Genomic DNA, 23,482 nt, shown 5'->3' on the forward strand with positions numbered 1-23,482 from the left:
TGACATGTAAATATGTAAACTATCCAATAAAAAAAGAAATGTAAATAAATAAGATATCCAATAGAAAAACGAAATGATCCATTGCCATAACAATGGAGACAGCTCTGACTTACAGCCAGCAATTAGGTCCATTCTAACTCCAAGGGGAGATCATCCCTCCAAGGGGCAGCTCAGTTAGCAGGGCAGTGTGACAACCACCATTAGGTGCTGGTCTGTCCTCCAGTCTGCTGTGCTCTTATTAGCAAAATGCGTTCTGCCAGGTGAACAAATGAACATGGGTAACAGCCATCCGAAGGAACAACGCTGGTGGATGGTGTAAGAAATAACTATATAATATTCTTGTATATGTACACAACTAGAGGATCACATAAATTGCTATAATACTGTGGACATTAAAAGCATCTGGTAAATATTAACAACTTTATCACAAAATGACTCATATTGATGCATTTTGATTTATTTTTATTGGATATTTTTTATATACATTTCAAATGTTATTCCTTTCCTGGATCCCTGTCCGTAAGCCTGCTGTCCCATCCCCCTCTCCCTTCATCTATGAGGGTGTTCCCCCTCCCAAACTACCCCCTTAATGCCTCCACACCCTGACATTTCCCTACATTGGGTGGTCCATCCATGGCAGGACCAAGGGCTTCTCCCATTGGTGCCCAACAAGGCCATCCTCTGCTATGCAGCTGGAGCCACCAGTCTGTCCCATATGTACTCTTTGGGTAGTGGTTTAGTCCTTGGGTTACATTTTGAAAAGGACTTTTGGTGTTGGATGCATGGTCACCTCCCCTTTACATTTTAATTTTTTTCCAGGTGAGATCAAAGTACGGTAGTCATACATTGAGAAGTAGTGGACTAGCCACGCCAGCAATGTGAGAAGCTGGGGTTGAACACCATGGAGCCTAAGAACCCCTTTTGTTCTCTGGTACTTCCACCACTCAATTTCCTTCTCACTTACGTTTTCTCACTCTTTTCTTCTGATATTTTCTTCTGCTCCTCCTTTGCCTTAGTGCTATCAGAAGTTAAGTGAAGCTGCAGAAAATCCTCAGTGATATAAGCCACATTCATCAGTGCAACTTATTTTATCTGTAGATTACAAAACGAAGAGCTGGGAAATGACTTCTATAGCTGCAGTACTTAGAATAGGTTTGGCCCCCATAGACTCATGTGTTTGAATGATTGGCTCACGGAGAATGGCACTATTAGGGGTTATGGCCTTGTTGGATGGGGTGAATCACTGTGGGGTTGGGCTTGAGGTCTTCTAGGTTTAAGCTCTGCCTAGAGTGGAATTCCAATCTGCTCCTGATGCCTTTTGATCAAAATGAAGAACTCTCAGCTACTGCTCCAACATTATGCCTGCTTGCATGCCTCCATGCTTCTGTCTGTGATGATCACGGATTCACAGTCTGATACTATAAGCCAGCCCCAATTAAATGTTTTTCTCTATAAGAATTGTCTTGATCATGGTATCTCCTCACAGCAATAGAACCCAAACTAAGAAAATAAAAGGCATTTGTGAAATTAGGCCTATGAAGAAACTCGGGCTTCATGAAACAGAGGCCAGGCTATATCAGCAGAGTTAGTGCTAAGTCTTATCACATAGCATTTAGATGTGTATAAGAGTAGGGAGGAGCTACAAAGTACGTTGCTCAAAAGTTCTTTTAGTCTCTTCAAAGGAAAGAGCTCATAGGTTGGTTAATATTCTAAAATTTATCAACTCCACATCAGCATGTTAAAACAATATGTCTTCATAATTTCACATTACTTTCTCCTGGCATGGTTGTTGAATGGTGGATGTTATAAATTTTGTTTATTCTAAACCTGTTTTAAGAATTGAGTCGGTTGCAGACTACAAGAGAATATTGAATTAAAAATTACTAGCTGAAAGTGATAACAGAACCCTAATAGTTTCCATTAATAGTGAATCATAGCAGTTATCACTGCCCAATTCAAAATATCACCTCTAAATTACATCATTATGAATTAATTATTAAAAATTTTAAAGGAAATAAAGAAGGCTACTTTTTTAAGAAGTCTCAGTCTTACTCTAAATCCTTTGGAGCTTAGGTCTGTAAATACAAAGAAAAAGAAAAAGGCATACATTTGGCTTTAAATGTAAATATATGCTACATCCTTGAAGATTGCACCTCAGATACATGAGGTATGGTGTGGTACCTGTTGAGTCCTTCATGACATGGTTTCCCACTCTAAAGCAGAGACAGCTGGACTTGGGTTTCCATGAGTGTTGATGGTTGCTTGGGTGTGGGACTTGTTAGTAATAATGTACTATTATTACTATTGTTAGTATTTATGTTCCTCCTTTGCGGAATGCTTTCCCTGTTAAGGTTAATGACCCTATGATAATTAGAAACAGGATGAGTCTGGGAGGCAAGAATATGTTCCTCAGCAAAAGTGTAAACACTGTGGTAAAGAACTCTGAAAACATGAGTTCGCGAATATATAATTTTTAACTATGTAACCTGTAGGGGTACAATATGAACTTTTCGAGTGGCTTCACAGACCTAAACGATCGGACACCTGCACTAATGAGGCAGCTTATCAGAAAGATATTTAGGAAAGAGATAACGAGATTTAAGGAATGGTTATCTCAGGGCAAGATCCCACCCAGCTACATTTATTGTTTGTGCTTACACAGGTAGGCAGATACCCGTTCATCCTAGAACAGAGTGAGTTCAGGTTCAGGCATGGTAGGAATGGTAATCTCAGGATGGGATCACCTGTAGCTAAACTTACAGTTTGTACTTAGAAAAGCAGGCAGATCTCTGAGATCATTTGCTTTGTTAAAAAATAAAAAAGTACTTTCTGTCCTTTTCTCAGAATCAAGCTGCTATCATCATAAAATGCTGATTTGTGAAATAATCAAATGGAAATCTGGGATAATGATTGAATAGACATGTAAATGAAAGACTGGGCTTTGATCTGCAAGAGATGAACCATCTACACAGCTGTCTGGAGTGCCAGCTAAAGCAGAGCACAGAGTTTTCTGCTTGTACCCATGATTGACTTCCAGTCGTTCCATTACTACTCCCAAGCATCCCTTTCTAGGAAGCCCACTCTAAGGCAAGGCTAATCCTTGGCAGTGTCCTAACCAAAACCTTAAACACTCAACATTAAATAATGCACCTTTAAAATTGCAACCGTTGACATCGCTGCAATCCCTTTGCTATAAATTTGTCACTATGTTCAATGTTAAAGTCAAGATTGTGATTTTGGTGAACACTTTATGAAGATGATTGGAAATTAGAACTATTTTCCTGCAAACCAACAAATGCATCATCCAATATTTGGCTGCCTTGCTGTAGGAATCAGTGTCTGTAGGGAGCTGCGAGGTAAAGCAAAGATGGTGTGGACATCCAGCCCCGTCTGAATGTAAACAACTTACCGCGCATGCTCAGGCTTGTTCCCTTGCTAGGGCGGCCCTAGGATAATGAGGTGATCCGACGCCCTCCTGTGGTGAACAACAGTACTGCGCATGCGCGGATTTGCACCTGGTGTCAATCTGGCTGGGGTGATACTATGCTAATGGGGTGATACTATGCTAATGGGGTGGTTCATGATGCGCCAATCTCTGGAGGACAAGTAGCTGGGGTGATAGTGGGGTGATTCGCGCTCCGCCAATCCCTGGAAGATATTTGACATACGACCACAGCCTGTTGTGTATATAAGGCGAACGCCTTTGCGGTTCGTGGTCCCCATATCAACAATGAGGTGGTCCTACAATAAAGGCTGTTGAGAAGAATCCGACCGTGTTGTGTCTTCCTTGCGGGCTGGGGTGGGCGTGACAAGTGTCATATTAGGTTGTTGCTTGAATGTAGCTGCTATTAACACAGTAGTTGTGCACCAGTTTCAATGACACTACTAGCCTTGGTAAGGTGATCTAATGTGTGGAGTAAGCAAATTCTCCATTCTGGCCCTCATAGCTCTATTGCACATGAATTATACAATTTTCTGGAAGACCAGCAAAAGAGATTGACAGCAAATAGGCAAATAATTTGTCTAACCTGCTTTATAGTAGATACAACTGTCAACCTATGAAATGCATATCAGACAAACAAGAGCCTTGTGTATTGTGTTTGTCGGCAAATTCCTTTTTCCTTGGCTTGTTAGACATACTGATTATATCTAACATTATAATTTTTAAAGGCCTGTGTATACTTTCTGGACAGTCAAGGCTCTTCTGAGACAGAGAAAGAACATATAGGAGGCCTAGGTACCCAGTAGGCAGTTGATGACAAAGTTAATGTAAAAATTAAGAACATGAACATATACTGGACAGATGATAATCTTAGATGAGAGAGAATCCAAATGCTATTGCAAAACCCTGTGACTATAGTGAGTCAGAAACACAGAACATCATTTCAATAGATGAAGTAGAACTATACTGAAGAGGAAGAAATATTGCATAAAATGTGCTTTATCTGATTTGGAAATTTGCTTGTTAATGCTGTCTTGAACAATTTTAATGAAATTGGGAAGCGAACCAAGAATTCCAACATAGAAACTACAAAGAACACGTGCTGACAGCTCTAATAGAGTTATCTTGTGAGAAAGATTACAAGTGTGTAGACAATTATTGTACATGTTCCTTCTCTGTGCCACTCTGATAATTCTCAATATTTTTTCTCTTAGTTTTCTCAAACAATTACACTTCTGATTTCTCTGCTATTGCTCTTTTGTGATATAATAAAATCTGTCTTCACAGAAAGTGGAAGGCTTTATTCAGAGCTCTGGAGAGCATGTGGTAGTGTTTTCTCTGGGATCAATGATTAGTAACATAACATAAAAAAGTCCAATGCAATTGTATCAGCCTCTGCATAGTTTCCACAAAGTGTGAAGTAAAGTGTGCCCATGTGAGTCCACTGCTACTCAAGAATATTAAAATATGTAAAGCTTTGATGGGAGAAACTCCCTTGTGAAAAAGTAATGTGTCTGTATTACTTTTAATTTATTTTGTAAGTGTAGAAAGAAAAATGAACACAATGGATGCTATAATTGTAAAGACTATGCTGTGAATTGGTCATGACTTTGACAAAGGCATTACGTCACCATGTGCATAGTATAACACGTTAGCATTATTGTGATACTGCAAACAAGAATACAAAGAACCAGAGAATCTGTCTTTTCTTTGAGGGTGATTTGAGGTCATTGTACATATTAAAGAGATTTCAAGAAGTTTGATTTTTCATCAATAACCTCACCAACACAGTAATTTTGAATGGTATCCAAAATAGTTAGGAAAAAAAATAGCATTCATTGTATGCTAATCATACAATCTTCCTCTTCATTCTAGACTTGGAGTAAACAGAATCATTTAGAGGCAGACAAAGGTTCACCAACACTCAAGTCAAGTATTCTTTCTGCTATGTTAGCAGAGAAAAGGGGAATAAAGAATGTGCCTTGCCAACATGTGTAGTAGGGAGATGTAAAAGAGGTGGAGATAGATGGGTTCTGTCCTTACAGGGAACCTCCCGAATGATAAAATACCCATCAGAAAGAAACCCTTGTCATTGGAAAAAGAAATAGAAGTAAAGATATATATTTGAAAAAGCATGTGTCATGGGAACCTCAATCTTTGTAGTGTTTGCAAATAAATCATGCCTTAAACAGGTGCTATCTAACACTGACAGAATGTTTATTTAAACTCGGGTAAACTTTAGGTCTTACTGTGCTCTAAATTGTGATAGCATCCCAACATGTACACAATTCAATCCCCTTTGGAATATATTTTGTGTTACTTAAGAAGCAATTGGCAAAATAGAAAGATGAGGAAAAAGGAGGGGGTACCTTGTTATAAACAAAGCAAAGATGGCAAGAGGAAAAGCAGTAAATAATGTAAGGCTCCAGAGCATTAAATAATCCTATTGAAAAATGGGGTACAGCTAAACCGAGAACCTCAACTGAGGAATCTCAAATGGCTGAGAAGTACATAAAGAAAAGTTCATCATCCTTAGTCATCAGGGGAAATGCAAATCAAAACAACCCTGAGATTCCACCTCACACCAGTCAGAATGGCTAGATCAAAAACAGGTGACAGAAGATGCTGGAGAAGATGTGGATAAAGGGGAACACACCTCCTTTGCTTGTGGCATTGCGAGCTGGTACAACCACTTTGGAAATCAATCGAGAGGGCATTTCCTCAGAAAATTGAAAATAGTTCTACCACTCCTGGGCAGATACCCAAAAGATAATCCAACATATAACAAAGACACATACTCCACTATGTTCATAGCAACTTTATTGATAATAGCCAGAAGCTGAAAACAACCCAGATGTCCCACAACAGAGGAATGGATACAGAAAATGTGGTACATCTACACAATGGAGTACTACCTGGCTATTAAAAACAGTGATTTCATGAAATTCGCAGGCAAATGAATGGAACTAGAAAATATCATCCTGTGTAAGGTAACCCAGTCACAAAAGAACACACATGGTATGTACTCATTGATAAGTGGATATTAGCCAAAAAAAAAAATGCTGGAAAACCCATGATACAACTCACAGACTATATGAAACTCAAGAAGAAAGAAGATCACACCAAAGTGTGGATGCTACAGGACTACTCAGTAGGGGGAAGAGAATAATCTGGTAAGTAGAGGGAGAGTGACATCTGGGAGGGAGGGAGGAGGGGGAATTATAAAGGGGGAACAGTTCAGATATGGGAGGAGATGGGGGAGAAGTATAGAGGGTCAAGAATTTGATAGTAGGTATGTAGCAGTCAGGGAAGGGGAACTGGGTGTAGCCACTAGAAAGTTCTAGATGCCAGGGACTCAAGATGTCCCAAAATACCCAAAAAAGAGGAGCTAGAACCTGAAGAGACCATTTCCAGTGGGTAGGCATGGCTCCCAGTTGACGGATGAGGCCACCCAGCCACCTCAAACCACCACAGCACTTAGACTTTTAAATCTATTTCAATAAAACTTACTGCACAGCCAGAGTTAGACTTTTAGTTTTTTCACAAAATCAAGCAACTTTGAATTTTTTAATGGGCAAACATCCCTTCCTCCCCCTTCCTTGGGTGTTCCCTACCCTCCCCCATTGGCCTCCCCCAACAGTCTAGTTCACTGGGGGTTCAGTTCAGGAAGGGCTTCCCCTTCCACTGGTGTAGGATATTATTCTACCCCAGGTAGTCCTCCATGTATAGTCTTTTAGTGGCTTAGTCCCAAATGGGGTTCAAGCCCCTTCAAGCTCTTCCAGTTCATTCTCTGATTCCTTCAACGGGGGTCCCGTTCTCAGTTCAGTGGTTTGCTGCTGGCATTCGCCTCTGTATTTGCTGTATTCTGGCTGTGTCTCTCAAGATCGATCTACATCCGGCTGTCGGTCTCTTTTTTGCTTCATCCATCTTGTCTAATTGGGTGGCTGTATATGTATGGGCCACATGTGGGGCAGGCTCTGAATGGGTGTTCCTTCAGTCTCTGTTTTAATCTTTGCCTCTCTCTTCCCTGCCAAGGGTATTCTTGTTCCCCTTTTAAAGAAGGAGTGAAGCCTTCACATTTTGATCATCCGTCTTTTTATTTGTTCTCTAGGGTAATTCAAGCACTTTGTCAGTGAGTGCATAATGTATGTCTTTCTGTGATTGGGTTAGCTCACTCAGGATGATATTTTTCAACCATTTGCCTACGAAATAAAGTCGTTGTTTTTTCTTAATTTTTCTGTATCCATTCCTTGTTGAAGGGCACCCTCTCTATTATAAATACATTGGGAGCACGTGTCTTTTTTTATATGTTGGGGCATCCTTTGCCCAAGAGAGGTATAGCTGGATCCTCAGGCAGTTTGTCCAATGAAACCTCCAGACTGATTTCCAGAATGGTTGTACCAGTCTGCAACAACAATTGTTCCTCTTTCTCCGATCCTCGCCAGCAACCTGAGTTTTTGATCTTAGCCATTTCACTGGTGTGAGGTGAAATCTCAGGGTTGTTTTTTGATTTGATGACTAAAGACAACTTTAATTTTTTTGACACCTTTGGGTAGTTAAAACTACAAGTGATATTATATTCTAGGACATAATATTACAAAACTTGGAAAACATAAGATGATTTAAAGCATTGAGATTTGCTAAGAAAAATAAACCTTTTAAAGGGCTATCTTAACCATTTTTTAATTTCATAGAATTCTTTGATTTCGCTGATAATTTGACTTTGAGTTATAAATGAATATATTCTAGGACATTATGTTAGCAAAACAAAACTTGCAAAGTAATTTGAGAAAAATAAACATAAAGGTCTTATTTTTTACTCTCTCTCTCTCTCTCTCTCTCTCTCTGTGTGTGTGTGTGTGTGTGTGTGTGAATCTCTCTGCCTGTCTGTCTGTCTGCTTGTGGGTGGGTTTCTACAAATGAGTGTGATGTCTGCAGAGAATTGAGGTATCAGTGCTCCTCTACCTAATATTTCAGACACCCTTCTGACAGCAGGCAATGGTGTTAGGAAATTAACTTTGATCCTCTGCAAAATCTTAAGCTTTAGTTACCTCTGAGCACTGCCTCCAGCCCCAGAAATTTGAAATTTTAGTCAGCTAGTTCTCATCAAATATTGTGAATGATCACAAATCTTAATAGGTCATGCTATACAGCAACATACGCATTACTCTTCTCTTTAAGATAAGAGTGCTTTTTCACTTCACAAAGTATCCGTCTTTAGCTGAGGCATTATTGCATCCTTACTTTCTCCCAACCAGTCCATTGTTATGCCTTCTTTCCTTTCATGCCTTTGCTACAGTCATTATTCCCCAGGAACTTTTTTTTAACAACTGACCACAGTTTCCCCTCCCTTCTCTCCTCCTCCTCCCTCTCCCAAACTTCCTTCCCCTGCCTCCATTTCTCTTTAGAAAAGGGTGGACATCCCATGGGTATTAACCAGTAGATCCAGTAGCAGTAAGACTAGACACCTCCTCTCCTATTAAGGCTAAATGAGACAACCCAGAAAGAGCAAGTGTCCCAAAGACAAGCAGCAGTATTAGAGACTGCCTCTGTTCTCACTGCCATGAGTTCCACAGGAAGAGGAAGCTACGGAGCTACGGAACTGTAATATATATGCAGAGGGCCCAGGTCAGACCCATGCAGGCTCCCTTGTAGGCTGTTCAGTCTCTGTGAACCCTCTAAGCCCTGGTTAGTTGGTTCTGTGGGTTATCTTGTGCTGTTCTTAACCTATGGCTCCTACAGTCCCTTTTCCCCCCTCTTCCACAGGATTCCCCAAGCTCCCCCTAATGTTTGAATGTGGGTCTCTGCATTGCTTTCCATCAGTTGCTGGCTGGAGCCTCTCTGAGGACAATTGGGCTAGGCACCAATCTATAAATACAGCAGAATATCATTAGGAATCATTTCATTGACCTTTTTTTTTCAGCAGTGTTTGGATCTAACCTAGGTCTCTAGGCTAGTCTGCCTTTGGTTCCTGACCCTCCAGGCACTGTCAAGGATGGGGTCTCTATCTTGGCATGGGTCTCATGCTGGACCAATTACTAATTGGTCATTTCCACAGTTGCTGTACCACTTTAAAAAAAAAAAAGCCAATTAACTCAGTTTTCATCAGACATAAGAGTTCTAACCCTATGGTTCCATTCACAGACCAAGGTTATAGTCTCCTGACACATTTTCATAGAGACTTAAACTCACTCACAGCATAGCATTCAACATTCCACAGAGCCTCCTGCTTGGACATAGTTTCTTTTTGAACACTCTGTGATTCATATACTGAACTGAGAACTCTCCACTCCAGTGGTCATAATTCCAACCTCATTTCTCTTCAGCACCTCTTCTTCTCTTCATCGTCCTTGGTAGCCTTTATCTGGCTTCCTTCCTGACGCTCAGCTGGTACATCTGCTCTCCTTCCATTCTTAATTTTAAAATATCACATTTTGTCACAGTTCTTAATGAGCTGAAGGTAAAGTTGTTAAACAACAAGATCCAGTTCTTCATACGTAAATAGTTGCAATTTACAAACTGGTAATCTATGGGTATCTTATTAGATAGACCTCTCTTGACCTGGGTGTTCCTGCACCCAGAAAGTTAATATTTAATTTACCTTATATCTAAATTGTTACTCAACTGAACAAGCCTCAGTCTTTGCAGAACGGCTGGGGGGAGGCACACCATGGTGTCTGTAAAATGGGCGGTGGCAGTTTTTCTGTTGCAGCTTTGCTGGAGTGGCTGTGGCATCTGCGGCAAGGTCCTTGTGTGGCCCTGTGATATGAGCCACTGGCTGAATCTCAAGACTATTCTTGAGGAACTCGCAGCAAGAGGGCATGAGGTGACAGTCCTGAAATATCCCAGTATTATCATAGATCAGAGTAAACTTACTCCACTGCACTTCGAGAATATCCCTGTGCTGTATGAAAGTGAGGTGGCCGAGAATTATCTAAATGAAATGGTAAACCTAGCTGTGAACGTCATGCCAAACCTGTCACTGTGGGAAGCAGCAAGAACATTTCAAGATTTCTTTCTTCAGCTGACTGGCATTTTTGAAGATCTCTGTAGGAGTGCATTGTACAACCAGACATTCATGAACAAGCTACGGGACGCAAAATATGATGTAATGGTTTTGGACCCTGTCGTTCCCTGTGGAGAGCTGGTGGCAGAAGTGCTTCAGATCCCTTTTGTAAACACATTGAGGTTCAGCATGGGCTACTCCATGGAGAAATACTGCGGCCAACTTCCAGTTCCACTTTCGTATGTACCGGTTGTCATGAGTGAACTAACAGACCATATGACCTTTACAGAGAGGGTGAAAAATATGATGCTTTCACTGTTTTTTGAGTTTTGGCTCCAGCAATATGACTTTGCATTCTGGGATCAGTTTTACAGTGAAACTCTAGGTAAGAGACTAGTTTTCGTGCTAAGCTAGTTGTTAAGCATTACTTTAAGGCTTAATAGATGTTTTAAAACAATAAAAGGAATACATTTTATACATTTTGAAGTTCGTGGAAAACTCTGCAAGTGAAAGTGATAAATCATTTATTGATAAAAAATCAGAGAGGCACAATGAATTTATTTTGCTATTATTACCATGTGATTATAATCATTAAACTAATAGTATTTTGAAATTTATTAGCCCATTATCAGTTCTAAACGAAGGGATATGCAGATAAATATCAATGGGATACAACATGATTTTATTTGTTACATACCAGAAGACAATTAATTCCAGGATGTGGGATGTTCATTTTAAAAAATTGTAGGTCTCTTAATGGTAAACAATACACTGCTGCGAAAATAAAAAACCTCTTGTGTCACTAATGATATGAAATATAAAGTAATTTTATGATGAGAAATATTTACTATGTAATGCATTGCTTCTGAATTTTATTCTACAGTTATTTGCAACCACCAATTTGCCTTCGATTTATACCATTCTTCTGACAATTTAGGTACCTTATATTTTTATGTATGCTGCCTATTAAGGATGAGTCATGGAAGACTGTGGTTAAAGCAACCTTGGCAATCTAGCACAACCAAGAATTAAACTGTTAAATATTTTCTTACCATCAGCATGTCTTTCTGTTGGGTATTTAATGTATCATTAACATTCTTGATAAGAAAAAAAAATAAAACTGCATAGAAACTGATCATTGAGTCAGTCTCAGAGTGACATCAGGCTGAAAGGCGAAAACCAGTCATTCCTAAGAAAACAGAATGAAATTAAAAAAAAAAAAAAAAAGTAATTGCCCAGGCGAAGTGAAAACTTTTAATGTACTTTAACCTCTGGAAAACGGTATTTTAGAGATTGATACTATTTCCATGTTTCTGTATTCTACTACCTGAAATATAACCTCCTCTAGCAAACGTGTCACCATGACAGTGTGAATGGAGACAACAGAATGTGACGGCGTGAGTGGAGACAACTGTGACCTGACAGAGTGAGTGCAGACATTGTGGTATGACAGTGTGAATGACAGTGCTCATCAGAGCCAGCCCTCAGGAAAGATGATTCCAGGTCACTTCCAGCTGAATTTCTCTACGCACTGTTTCAGGGTTGTAGAGTATCTTTATCAATAGGGCCTTTCAGATTTTGCGAGTACCTAAAGGCAATAGCAACAAGTTATGTTGTGTTAGGCACCTCCTGGACTCTAGGCCAACAACTTGAAAGAATTGTTCCCATGCCTGGACCTAGGATTTTTGTTAGACAGTCTATGCTTCTTGCCGGAGTGAGAAATATTATCACTTTGCATGCTTTGTGGCATAATTACATGTATATGTGTGCAAATATATTTTATTCATTTTTGAGTAAGCTTATAATTTATTGTTTCCCTATCACTACTTTCATTCGTTGTTTCTTGATCTTAGCCATTGCAACTGGGGTAGGATCAAATCAAAATAGCTTTAAGCTTCATTTCTTTAATTGCTAAGGACGTTAGGCACTTTTAAAGAGATTCTTTATATGGTTTTGTGTTTCTTTGGAGAAGTCTCATTCCAGGTCCAGAACCCAGTTTTATTTGCTTTGTTTATTTTCTTGGTAGATTTTTATATTCTACATATTAATGTTATCTGTTGGATAGTTTTAAACTATTCCAAATCCATGTTCTAGGTTTCCCCTTCACTCAAATTCTTCCCTCCTTTTTGCTTTATATGTCCCATTTGTCAACTGAAGTACTTAACTTCCTGTGCTTATTTTGGTAGGATTTGACCTGTTTTGTTCTAATAGTTTCATGTTTTATAATTTTCACATGGAGATCTTTGATGCATTTGGAGAAGACTTTGTGCACAGTGATAGATACAAGTTAATTCCATTCCTTCCATACTCATCATTTGTTGAAGATGTGTATTTTTGACATCTTCATCAAAAAGGAAGATGACTGTTGTTATATGCAATCATGTTTGTGCCTTGTACTCAGCCTTTTACTTTGAATTTGCCTTTAACTAAAATCATTCTCGACAGGAATGTTGTAATTTGATCTGCAGATGGTATCATTAGTTGAAGATTGAGGTTATATTAAAAGTTGGAGGGAAATAACGCAGTGTGAACATTCTGGCTCTATCAGAATCTGTTTTTCAATTCTGGTCCTGAACCCTCTGTGCCTTTTGATACCTGCTTACTGCAATAGAGTAACATAGATGCCTTAATTGAACATACCGTGATGCATTGGGTAGACTATAGGCCTACTTCTCTCACACTGTGTTCCTTTCTAAGGAACTTGGAAACTTCTAAGAGAAAAATTCAATTAGTAAGCAAATCTATGTTGCTGTATCAAACAATCCTACTGTAATGGCACAGCATGAAAAGAAGCTTTAATGTTTTGGTAACAGTCTGAGTAACAGTCTGTGGAGATTTGATGATCTGAAATTTACAGTTCTTTAGGTGTACAATTTTCATTTTAGTGTCTGTCATTGAGAAACAATGTAAAAAAAAAATCCATGCACAAGTCAGGGTACCTGGCACTTGTAGGAGCTCAATTACCAGATGGAGGTTGTGGGGTTTGATGGAAATTCAGCACCAAGGACTCACCAAGTTTTCTTAACGAGAGCAAATTTATTTATTGGAACAGCAAAATGACCAGCCAGGAATTCAGCACAGACTGGGGAGCTGATACTGTAACCGACTCTTCTGGGGGAACAGGTTTTAGGGTCGAAAATTATAAACAACATGTGTAAGACAGCATCATCACAAGATAAAAACCCACAAGCAGGGGGCCCACTGAAGATTACACAGAGGGAGCATTAGCAGGCTTCTTAATGATAGGTTTCTGGGTCAGGGGCTTTGCAGTTGAAATGCAGAGGTAACTGAAAAAGAAGAAAGGAAGGAAGGAAGAAAGGAAAGGAGGGAGGGAAAGAGGGGGAAAGGAAGAAAAGAAAAGAAAGGAAAGGAAACAAAAGGAAAGGAAACAACATATCTGCATTCCATTTCTGCAAGATGTTTTACATCCAATCCCTAGTAATGGGGGAGCTGGCTTAAGATTTTCATACTCACTCCAGCTTCATCCTTACAATGAACTTTGTGACTTGTCCTTTGCAAGATTTTTTTTCTAGTAGGGAGAATGCAATTCACAATACAGGAAAATACTAGATAAGTACCATCAGTTTTTGCTTGTTAAAGATTCCAGATTCTGTAATTCTTAAAAATCACTAAGCAAAAATGTTTTTTGCACAAACAACACTGGAGTGAACAAACTTATTACTCAATGTTTTAATTTAATTGTTTTTATTTTGAGAATTCCATACAAGACTGCTGTACTTAGAGCAAGTCTATATGTGTCTTCCCCAACTCTTCTGATGACACCCCTACTCTATCCAAGTTCCTGACCCCTTCTTTTAAAATTATTTTTGATACATATAAAAATAAATATATACATATATGTATGTACACACACAAATACAGAGAAAGAGAGAGAGAGAGAGAGAGAGAGAGAGAGAGAGAGAGAGAGAGAGACCCACTTAGTACATTTAGTATTGTTTGCTCATATATTTATATTTAGGGTTGACCAGTTGGCAGGAAATGACATACATGGGATTCACCGCTAGAGAAAACTGATGCTCCCTCTCTCAGTTTTCATTTTAGAATGGTCATGTGAGATTTTTCCCATCCATATTGGCTTGTTCAACTTGTGTTGCCATCATGTATTTGTTCTTCAGATGGCCAAATTATTGAAACTTAATGGGTACATCTTCCTTGTTATATATTAAAAACACTATCTTACAGCAAGGGTCCTGGTTCTCTGGTTCTCACACAGTCTTTTCATCTTTGAAGTACCCTGAGCAGTAAAGAGTATGGTAGTTGTAATGTACCAATTAGTGTTGGGCCTCCAAAAGTCTGTTGATATCTACATTTTTGACTGGTAGCAGATTGCTGTAATAGACTTCTGCTGAAAAAAAAGTTTATTTTCTAAGAGGTGAGAGTTCCATTTATCTGTAGATAGAGGAATAAAGACTTAGAATGCAATTTGAAGTCATACAGGTTCAGGAGAGTAGCAGTAGTGGATTTTCCTCTGGTTGACCTCACTCGCCATGAATAGTTTCCTAGGCTTATAATTCAAGATCTAAATTCCCTATTGCTGAGAGGGTCTTAAGTCCAACTAAACAGTGAATATTAACTAATAAAGTGTCATTATTGCACCATTGGGGATATCTTGAAAGAGAGATGTTGTTCATAGGCTTTATAGCTGGTTCTAATAACCCAAAGGGTGTTTTTCCATGCTTGGCACTGGTGTTTTTTATTAGTCTATGGCCCTTTGTAGGAATATTATAATCCCATTTGATTTAACTTCATTTAAACTACACAAATGTGCACACACACACACACACACACACTTCTATTGTTGCAGTGAAACATCATGATCAAAAGAAATTTGGAAGGGAAAGAGTTTATTTGGCTTACATATCCTGGGTCACAGCCTTTTGAGGGGAACACTGCCTAGAGGCAATGGCTGAAGTGAAAACATGATGGAATAGTGCTTACTGTCTGTCTTAGTCAGGGTTTCTATTCCTGCACAAACATCATGACCAGGAAGCAAGTTGGGGAGGAAAGGGTTTATTCAGCTTACACTTCCACATTGCTGTTCATCACTTAAGGAAGTCAGGACTGGAATTCAAGCAGGTCAGGAAGCAGGAGCTGATGCAGAGGCCATTGAGGGTTGTTACTTACTGACTTTCTTTCCCTGGCTTGCTCAGCTTGCTCTCTTATAGAACCCAAGACCAGCAGCCCAGGGATGGCACCACCCACAATGGGCTGGGTCCTCCCACCTTGACCACTAGTTGAGGCAATGCCTTACACCTGGGTCTCATGAAGGCATTTCCACAACTGAGGCTCCTTTTCTGTGATAACTCCAGCTTGTGTCAAGTTGACACATAAAACTAGCCAGTACAATGTCTTGCTACCAATGGCTTGCTCAGCCCACGTCTTTATACCCTCTAAGTCTTCCTTCCTAGGAGTGACACTGCCTTCACAGTGAGCTGGGCTCTGCCACAATAATTATCAATCAAGAATAATTCCTAAATGTTTTCCTACAGACCAATTTGGTACACGTATTTGCTCAACAGAGATTCCCTCTTCCCAATTATGTCAAGATTTATGTTAAATTGATGGAAACCAGCAACTAAACTCCAGCCTCCCTGTGCCCCCACAGCAAACCTGAGTGTTGATTTTTATTCTCTCAACCTTCTGTGTTTTCAAGGAAGACCCACCACATTTTGTAAGACTGTGGGGAAAGCTGAAATTTGGCTAATCCGAACATATTGGGATATTGAATTTCCTCGGCCATATTTACCAAATTTTGAGTTTGTGGGAGGACTGCACTGCAAACCTGCCAAGCCTTTGCCTAAGGTAGGTTTATGACAGATGATCTTAATTATTCCATCATACAACAACTGTTTTTTTTCTTCAAGGTCAATAACTCCAGTAGCAAAGATAATTGCTATCTAGAGTTCTCTGTACAGTAGAATTTCTCTTATCATCATAGTTACTCTTAGTTGAAACTTTCTGGATCTTCCAAATTTTACTAAAGAATTTAGGATTGAGAATAAAGTGCTTCGGTGGTATATTTAAAGTATCTGTTTGTCCATATTGAGGGAATAAAGGAGCCATGAAGAACATCACAGAGCCTTCCTACAGCCTTCTTCATGTGCCTGACAGACTTGTGAACAGGAATTTGTTGTATCCAACAGCTTGGTAGAGGAAGATGCCTTCATGATAGAACTTGACAAATCCTTAGGATTTAATGAGTCAGAGAAAGCCTGTGTGGAAGGCCTTCAGAACCAGGGCAATTCAGACCTTAGCCTCGGGTGTTAATGGGCTTGCTAACCTTTAGTGCTACAGTAATCACTGGTATAAAAATTAGCCAGAGTTGATAATGACCTTGTATAGAAAAAAAGTGAATGTCAGGTATACTGAAAAGGAAGTTGTTGAGGAATAGAAGATAATAAGTAAACAGAGCAGGAAAGAAAAGTGGATCAGTTGAGAAAGAAGGGACAAATACAAATTTATCAAGCATGGAATCAGATATTAAAGATTAAATGGTGTTTCCTAAGGAGTTCTGGATCCCTGTATAGGCTGTGAAGGGAGAAATTAAATGTCAACTTTATTTTCGTAATCTTTTCTTGTAAGCTGTAGCTGTCATATTGCTGTATAAGGTTTTATTAATCAATACCTAAATGATACACAGTTAGATACAATACATATACATTGTTTGATAAGTGAAATCCACAGCACAGTGTTGTAGTTCACTCACTAGAGTCTCTGCGTATGGAATACTCCACAAACTGCCTAGACATATTTCATAGGAATGGCTGGGGCACCTTCATTAAAATTCATGTCGTTTAGTAAAAGAGACTTTGACCAAATAAATGTCAGTTGTGGCTTTCACCAGTTGTGGGAATACAGATTAAGAAAAAAATATCACTCGCTCAAGGAAAAGCCCAACATCATTTAGGTAGTATATGTTTATGTGTCTGTCTGTGTCTGTGCCTGTGTCTTTCTGTTAACATCTGTTTGTATGCATGTGCCTAGAACTAGGCCTTCCTTGAACTCACAAGAGATCTGTCTTCCTCTGCCTCTAGAGTACTGGGATTAAAGACAGGCACCCGTGTGTGAGGATTGTGCATGTTTTTAATAAAAAGAACATTGTGTTTGCAGGAACTGGAGGAATTTGTTCAGAGCTCTGGAGAACACGGTGTTGTAGTGTTTTCGCTGGGGTCAATGGTCAGAAACCTGACAGAAGAGAAAGCCAACCTCATTGCCTCAGCCCTTGCCCAGATTCCCCAGAAGGTTGGTACACTCTGTTGTGCAGGGAGCAGTGCAGCTTAGAATGGACCCCAGCAAACAGCTGACAGGGTTCTCTACAAATGGAAGTTGAAATGTGTTACCCAGTGAGCACAGCTGACCAGCTTTTAATAAATATTGACCACAAATATAAGGGGTAGGTTTAGCTACGTTTGGTCATTTGCCTGCAGACTCTTAGGACTAGGGGAAATCATGCTTTGGTGATCTTACAGGGTTTTGTTTCGTTTATACATTGCATTCTGACTGCAGTTTCCTCTCCCTCCACAGAGACCACCCCACCACCTCCCCTCACTCCCACATCCTTCCCACTTCCCTTCAAAAAGAGATCATCAGACCTCCCAGGGATATCAACTGAACATAGCATAACAAATTACAGTAAGACTAGGCACCCTCATAAAGAATGATTCAAGACCACTTGAAATTCTGTAGGTTGCACTGAATATTAGCAAATAAAACTTCAATCATGATTTAGCAAAGTGGTCCACAGGAAGGGCTAGGTTACACACATAGCCAGACTTAAAAATAAAAACTATAAATATTATTAATATTTTACTTCATTACAAGTAGAAACCTAGGGTCTCTGATTCTTTCCAAATTGAACATTCTATACTTTCAAATACAGACTTCTAATATTGCCACAAATATTAATTTTCAATTCATATAAATTTAATAATTGGAATCCTATATTTCCATTTTCTATATCCTTTCATTCATAAGATGTGATAACATTCTTTATGTGCTAGACTAAGTGAACAAAGTTATATGAAGTAACAATACACAATACTTCTAAAAACTTGGGTTTATTTATTCAGTTTTCTTCTACAATTTTTTTTTTACCTTTTAGTAATATGAAATGTTTTCAGTCCACAGAAAATGTTAATTTTTAATCAAATAACTAGTTTGAAACAGAGAAAAACACAGAATAAAACAGAGAGAGAGAGAGAGAGAGAGAGAGAGAGAGAGAGAGAGAGAGAGAGAGAGCACAGAAAGGAATGAAGGGGGCAGAAACAGAAAGATAAGGAAGACACCCAGTCAAATAAGGAAAACATGTGAAGGGGAAGAAGAAAGTCATCACATAAATAAAAAATTTACCATAAGCATTAAACCTAGTTATATTTTTTTGGAAAAAAGATACATTTTGATTAAATGTTTATGATCACTAGATCATGTGAAATAAATGGGTGAGACATTCATGTTCGGAACCCAACATTCTGATTCATTTAAATTTTAGTTCTGCCAGCTTTCCTACAATAAAAATCAAGGTGTAATGTTATGTTTATTAGACTATTGCTAGAAGCTTATCAAAGAGGTGGGTATGAACAGGTTTACTACATTTCTTAATTTTTCAAGCTGCCACAAATATACTATGTTCTCAAGTCTCACCTAATAAGTATAGGCTATGTTTTTTGTAAATAACACTGTAACTGTTCTATGCCCTCATTGTGTGTTTTAACCTACAAAATATTGGCATTATCTTCAACAGGTTTTGTGGAGATACTCAGGCAAGAAGCCAGCCACATTAGGACCCAATACTCGGATTTTAAATTGGATTCCCCAGAATGATCTGCTTGGTAAGAACTTGGGTGAGAAAAGCAACCGACATCAAACCAGAGGATAACATTGAACAGTTTAAATTTCCATATGGCATTTCCAAATGTGTAGACGAATAAAATGAAATAATTATTCATTAAGTTAGTTTTGTTTTATTTGTTTTTGCTCTGGTTCACAAAAGAGCTTGCTCGGTTAGGACTACTGAGAAGCAGTCTTCATCAGATGTCATCTCTGTGGTGATTCTCACTCAGTGAAGAAGGGGTTAATTCTAGGGAACTGATACCCCATGTTCCCAACCTTTGGAGGAAGCTTACCCTCTTCAGTGACTCACAATAAGCATTTTCCTGCCAATAAGACAACTTGAAATCCACACCGACTTGTCACTCTGCCCCTCAAACAGGACATCCTAAAACCAGGGCTTTCATCACACATGGTGGGACGAACGGGATCTACGAAGCCATTTACCACGGGGTCCCTATGGTGGGCATTCCCCTGATTGGTGATCAGCCTTACAACATCGCTCACATGGAGGCCAAGGGAGCAGCGGTCAGAGTCGCCATCAACACGATGACCAGCGCAGATTTGCTCAGTGCCGTGAGAGCGGTCATTAATGAGCCTTCGTAAGTATTACAGCGGGAAAAGCTCTGTTGACCACTGATTAGCCTTGCCATCATTCTGGAAAATTTCCAGTGTTTTATATTTTATATTTGTCTTATTTTCAAACAGGATAACATAAAACAAATCAAAAAACAAAAAAAAGGGGAGAAGAACTTTTTTTTTCTTATTTCCTATGTACTGGAGTCAGTTCGTGAAACTGGGAAAAAATATTGGCTTTGAAGATTATACCAATCTATGTTTATAAAATATAGTATGGTTATACAAATTCACTTGTAGTTTCAATTTAAAAAATAAATATATAAGCACTTAGATACACTGCTTAAGTACAAAAATGGAACTGATAATATGTTCAATATTATTTTTCAAAAATAATATATAGTGTTACGTTCAACAATTACTTATTATGTAACAGTTATTTCTGAGTAAGTGTGTTATAATATTTTGGCTATAAGAAAGGTATATTTCAGAAGATCACATTAGGGTTAAGACTATCGATATTTCTTAGGATAAGCTACTTTTTTGCACTAATGTTAATATGTATTTTACATTAGACTATTACCAAGTTTTTAGTTGATGGTAATTTGATTCAACTTTATTAACTATCCGAGTGGCTAGATTTTATGATTATTTTAAACATTAATGCATACAATAGTCATTTAGTCCATCATTTTAAATCTATTGATGTATAAAAAAATATGATGTAAATAACTTTAGAAAGTTCCTGTGTGTGTGTGTGTGTGTGTGTGTGTGTGTGTGTGTGTATGTGGTGTTTGTACTTAACTTAAAATAACCTGATGTTAACACTAAACCAAATAGTACGTCTAAGACGACTTGAGAACATAGGGCATAGTGTTTTTGTTCCATTATCTGATTCTATAAAACTACAATTTTCAATAGGGAGTTGGGAAGGGAGGCACAGTGTAAGCTCTTGCTGTGCATGTATGTAGACCTGAGTTCAGATCCTCAGTCTTCTAGCTTTAGTCTGTAATCCCTGGGCTTCTACAGCGGAATGAGATGTAGAGACAGAAGAATTGGTAAAAGCAGACCAGCTGGGCTGGTGTGCACAGCAGTAAACAACAGGCCCATCTCAAATAAGAGAGAATCTAAGGACTAAAACCTAGTGAGTGGCCTCTGACCTCTCCATGTGTATGTACCACCCACCTGTCACGTACACTATACATGTAAAGACAAGGAAAAGAGGCAAAAGAGGGTACATTCTAACTGGACATGTGTTAATTGTGTTAATTGCTCAGGATATTTTCACAGTTTTATGACTAAACATTTAGTAACTAAAATGTGAAATAAATTGTGCATGGCCTTACCTTGCTTATAAGACGAGGAACTTTTAAAGTTTAGAATCACAACTTTTTCTACCAAATACATGTAAATGTGAAATTTAATCCCTGAGTGTAAGCAAAAATACCTTGTTGGAAAAACAACTTCGGAATATTAGTATTTTATCACCAATACCATTTGCCTGAAATTCAGCTGGATGACCCTATAAAACTATATTTTGACTCTGTCTGTAGTTTAGTGAAATACAAAAAAAAAAAAAAAAAAAAAAAAAAAAACACAAGACTTTTTTTTTTTTTCTTTTTTTTTTTTGTTTTTTTTTTTTTTTTTTTTTTTTTTTTTTTTTTTCGGAGCTGGGGACCAAAGGGCCTTTTTTCAAGGCTCTACCACTGAGCCAAATCCCTCAACCCCTCTAGTTTTGTTTTTACACTGGGCCAAGAACAAGGCATACCCATAGCATGGGGCTACAATGAGGGTCAAATCTATAGGTTAAAGGCCTAGAATTCAGTGTGGTCTATGGCCAATAGCGTAGAAGGCAGCAGGCTACATGTATATGTGACTTCTACCCTAAGAAGCAGTAGTGGTCTAAGGAGGGAAGAGTCTGAAATAACCATTCTGAGGCACTAAGGTGAGGTCTGCCACCACAGATACCAAAATGGTCGCCAGGTTGTTAGCAACCCCCACTCTCAGCTTTCTGGATGGAATTCAGGTATTTGATTTTATCTCCTCTCTGGAGGAGACTCCCTGTGTAACTAACATGCCTAGTTCTTTTAGTGCTTTGTGTGAGTACAAGAACCCCCGAGCCCTCAACACATTAAAGAAATGAAAGATCTCTGAACTCTATATTGACTGACTTATGCTGACTACACGTTCTCTGGGTCAGTAACATGAACTACCTACATGCTAGAGGTCATATATTCATGCATCTTTCCCTATTTTTATCTTAAACAATCTTGAACACTGTAGTTGCTTGGTATCAAAATTATTTCAAAAAGATGAGAGTATTGATTTAATACTGGATATTACTTTTTTTTATGTCTGCGTTAGACCACATTGTCTTGGGAACAGATTGCTTCCACGATATTTCCTTTAAATTCCTGAAGATCCCTGAAACCAAGAAAGTCTAAGAAATTATTAAGCAATTCCTGAACTTATGAACTTATATGTGACCCGTGGTTTGTATATTATCTGATGTTCCATAAACAAGCAACAAAATAGTTCTGTGTGTTCATCTTTTAGCTATAAGGAGAATGCCATGCGACTATCAAGACTCCACCACGATCAGCCAGTGAAGCCCCTGGACAGAGCCGTCTTCTGGATTGAGTTTGTCATGCGTCACAAAGGAGCCAAGCACCTTCGTGTGGCTGCACATGACCTCAGCTGGTTTCAGTACCACTCTCTGGACGTGATTGGGTTCCTCCTGGTCTGTGTTGTAACTCTGACATTCGTCATCACTAAATGTTGTCTGTTTACATGTAGAAAATTTTGTTTGAGAGAAAAGAAGAAAAAGGGTAATAGAAAGAAGAAGAACTAGGTCTTTTTTAGATTTGGGAAAGTCCTGAGTGACATTATATTAATTCTAACCACAAGAAGCCTACAACTATCTGCTTTAGTCCTATTTTCAAATAAGCTGTTCTGTTTCAGACAGGAAACAAACATAGACATGTAACATAATGATTAACTTCTAGTGTATTCCATTCTTCTATCTTGTAGGCGTTCTCCTCTCTCTTTCCTCAGATATGGAAACCGTGACTTCTAAATATAGTCTATAGAAATGAAGTGATGAATAACAATATGTTAGACCTCTGGGAAGGCATATAATATGAATATTATTGATGTATCAGGATCTCCTAGAGTCAATGTCACAAGCCTATCATATTGTCTAAGAACAACCACAGGAACTTAGTGTATTGTGAGATGAAACTTATCTAATAAAAATGAACTTTTCTGTTTCTCTAGTGTTGCAGATATTACCAGCATGAATTCTTTTTGATTTTCAAAAAATATTTTTATTGAATAGAATTTTTAATTTATTTTTGTTATTGGATATTTTTATTTACATTTCAAATGTTATTCCCTTTCCAGGTTTCCTGTCCATGAGCCCCCTATTCCATCCCACTCCACATTCTATAAGGTTGGTCCCTCTCCCCAACCACTCCACTTTCCACATCCCAGTCCTGACATTCCCCTACACTGGGGCATCTATCAGGACCAAGGGCTTCTCCTCCCATTGGTGCTCAATGAGGCCAACCTCTGCTACATATACAGCTGGAGCCATGGGTCTGTCTATGTGT

The 23,482-nt window shown here is 38.7% G+C and overlaps 1 protein-coding gene across 1 annotated transcript; it reads left to right on the plus strand.

The window, feature by feature from the left end:
* Positions 1-10,112: 10,112 nt before the first annotated feature.
* On the plus strand, positions 10,113-22,722 carry LOC116912256 (UDP-glucuronosyltransferase 2A3). The gene is made up of 6 exons (XM_032916241.1): positions 10,113-10,833; positions 16,123-16,271; positions 17,580-17,711; positions 19,210-19,297; positions 19,678-19,897; positions 22,428-22,722. Exons 1-6 carry the CDS (start codon positions 10,113-10,115, stop codon positions 22,720-22,722), a joined length of 1,605 nt encoding a protein of 534 aa, XP_032772132.1.
* Positions 22,723-23,482: the final 760 nt, after the last annotated feature.

The sequence above is a fragment of the Rattus rattus genome, chromosome 11 (genome assembly GCF_011064425.1).
Source record: "Rattus rattus isolate New Zealand chromosome 11, Rrattus_CSIRO_v1, whole genome shotgun sequence".
Classification (NCBI taxonomy): Eukaryota; Metazoa; Chordata; class Mammalia; order Rodentia; family Muridae; genus Rattus; species Rattus rattus.

What these genes read in the sequence shown, in the direction of transcription:
- LOC116912256 (XM_032916241.1), top strand. Translation starts at nt 10,113, where the DNA reads ATGGTGTCTGTAAAATGGGCGGTGGCAGTTTTTCTGTTGCAGCTTTGC. An exon ending in GTTTTACAGTGAAACTCTAG is followed by an intron (nt 10,834 to 16,122) that starts GTAAGAGACTAG and finishes TGTGTTTTCAAG; the next exon opens with GAAGACCCACCACATTTTGT. An exon ending in CTGCCAAGCCTTTGCCTAAG is followed by an intron (nt 16,272 to 17,579) that starts GTAGGTTTATGA and finishes TTGTGTTTGCAG; the next exon opens with GAACTGGAGGAATTTGTTCA.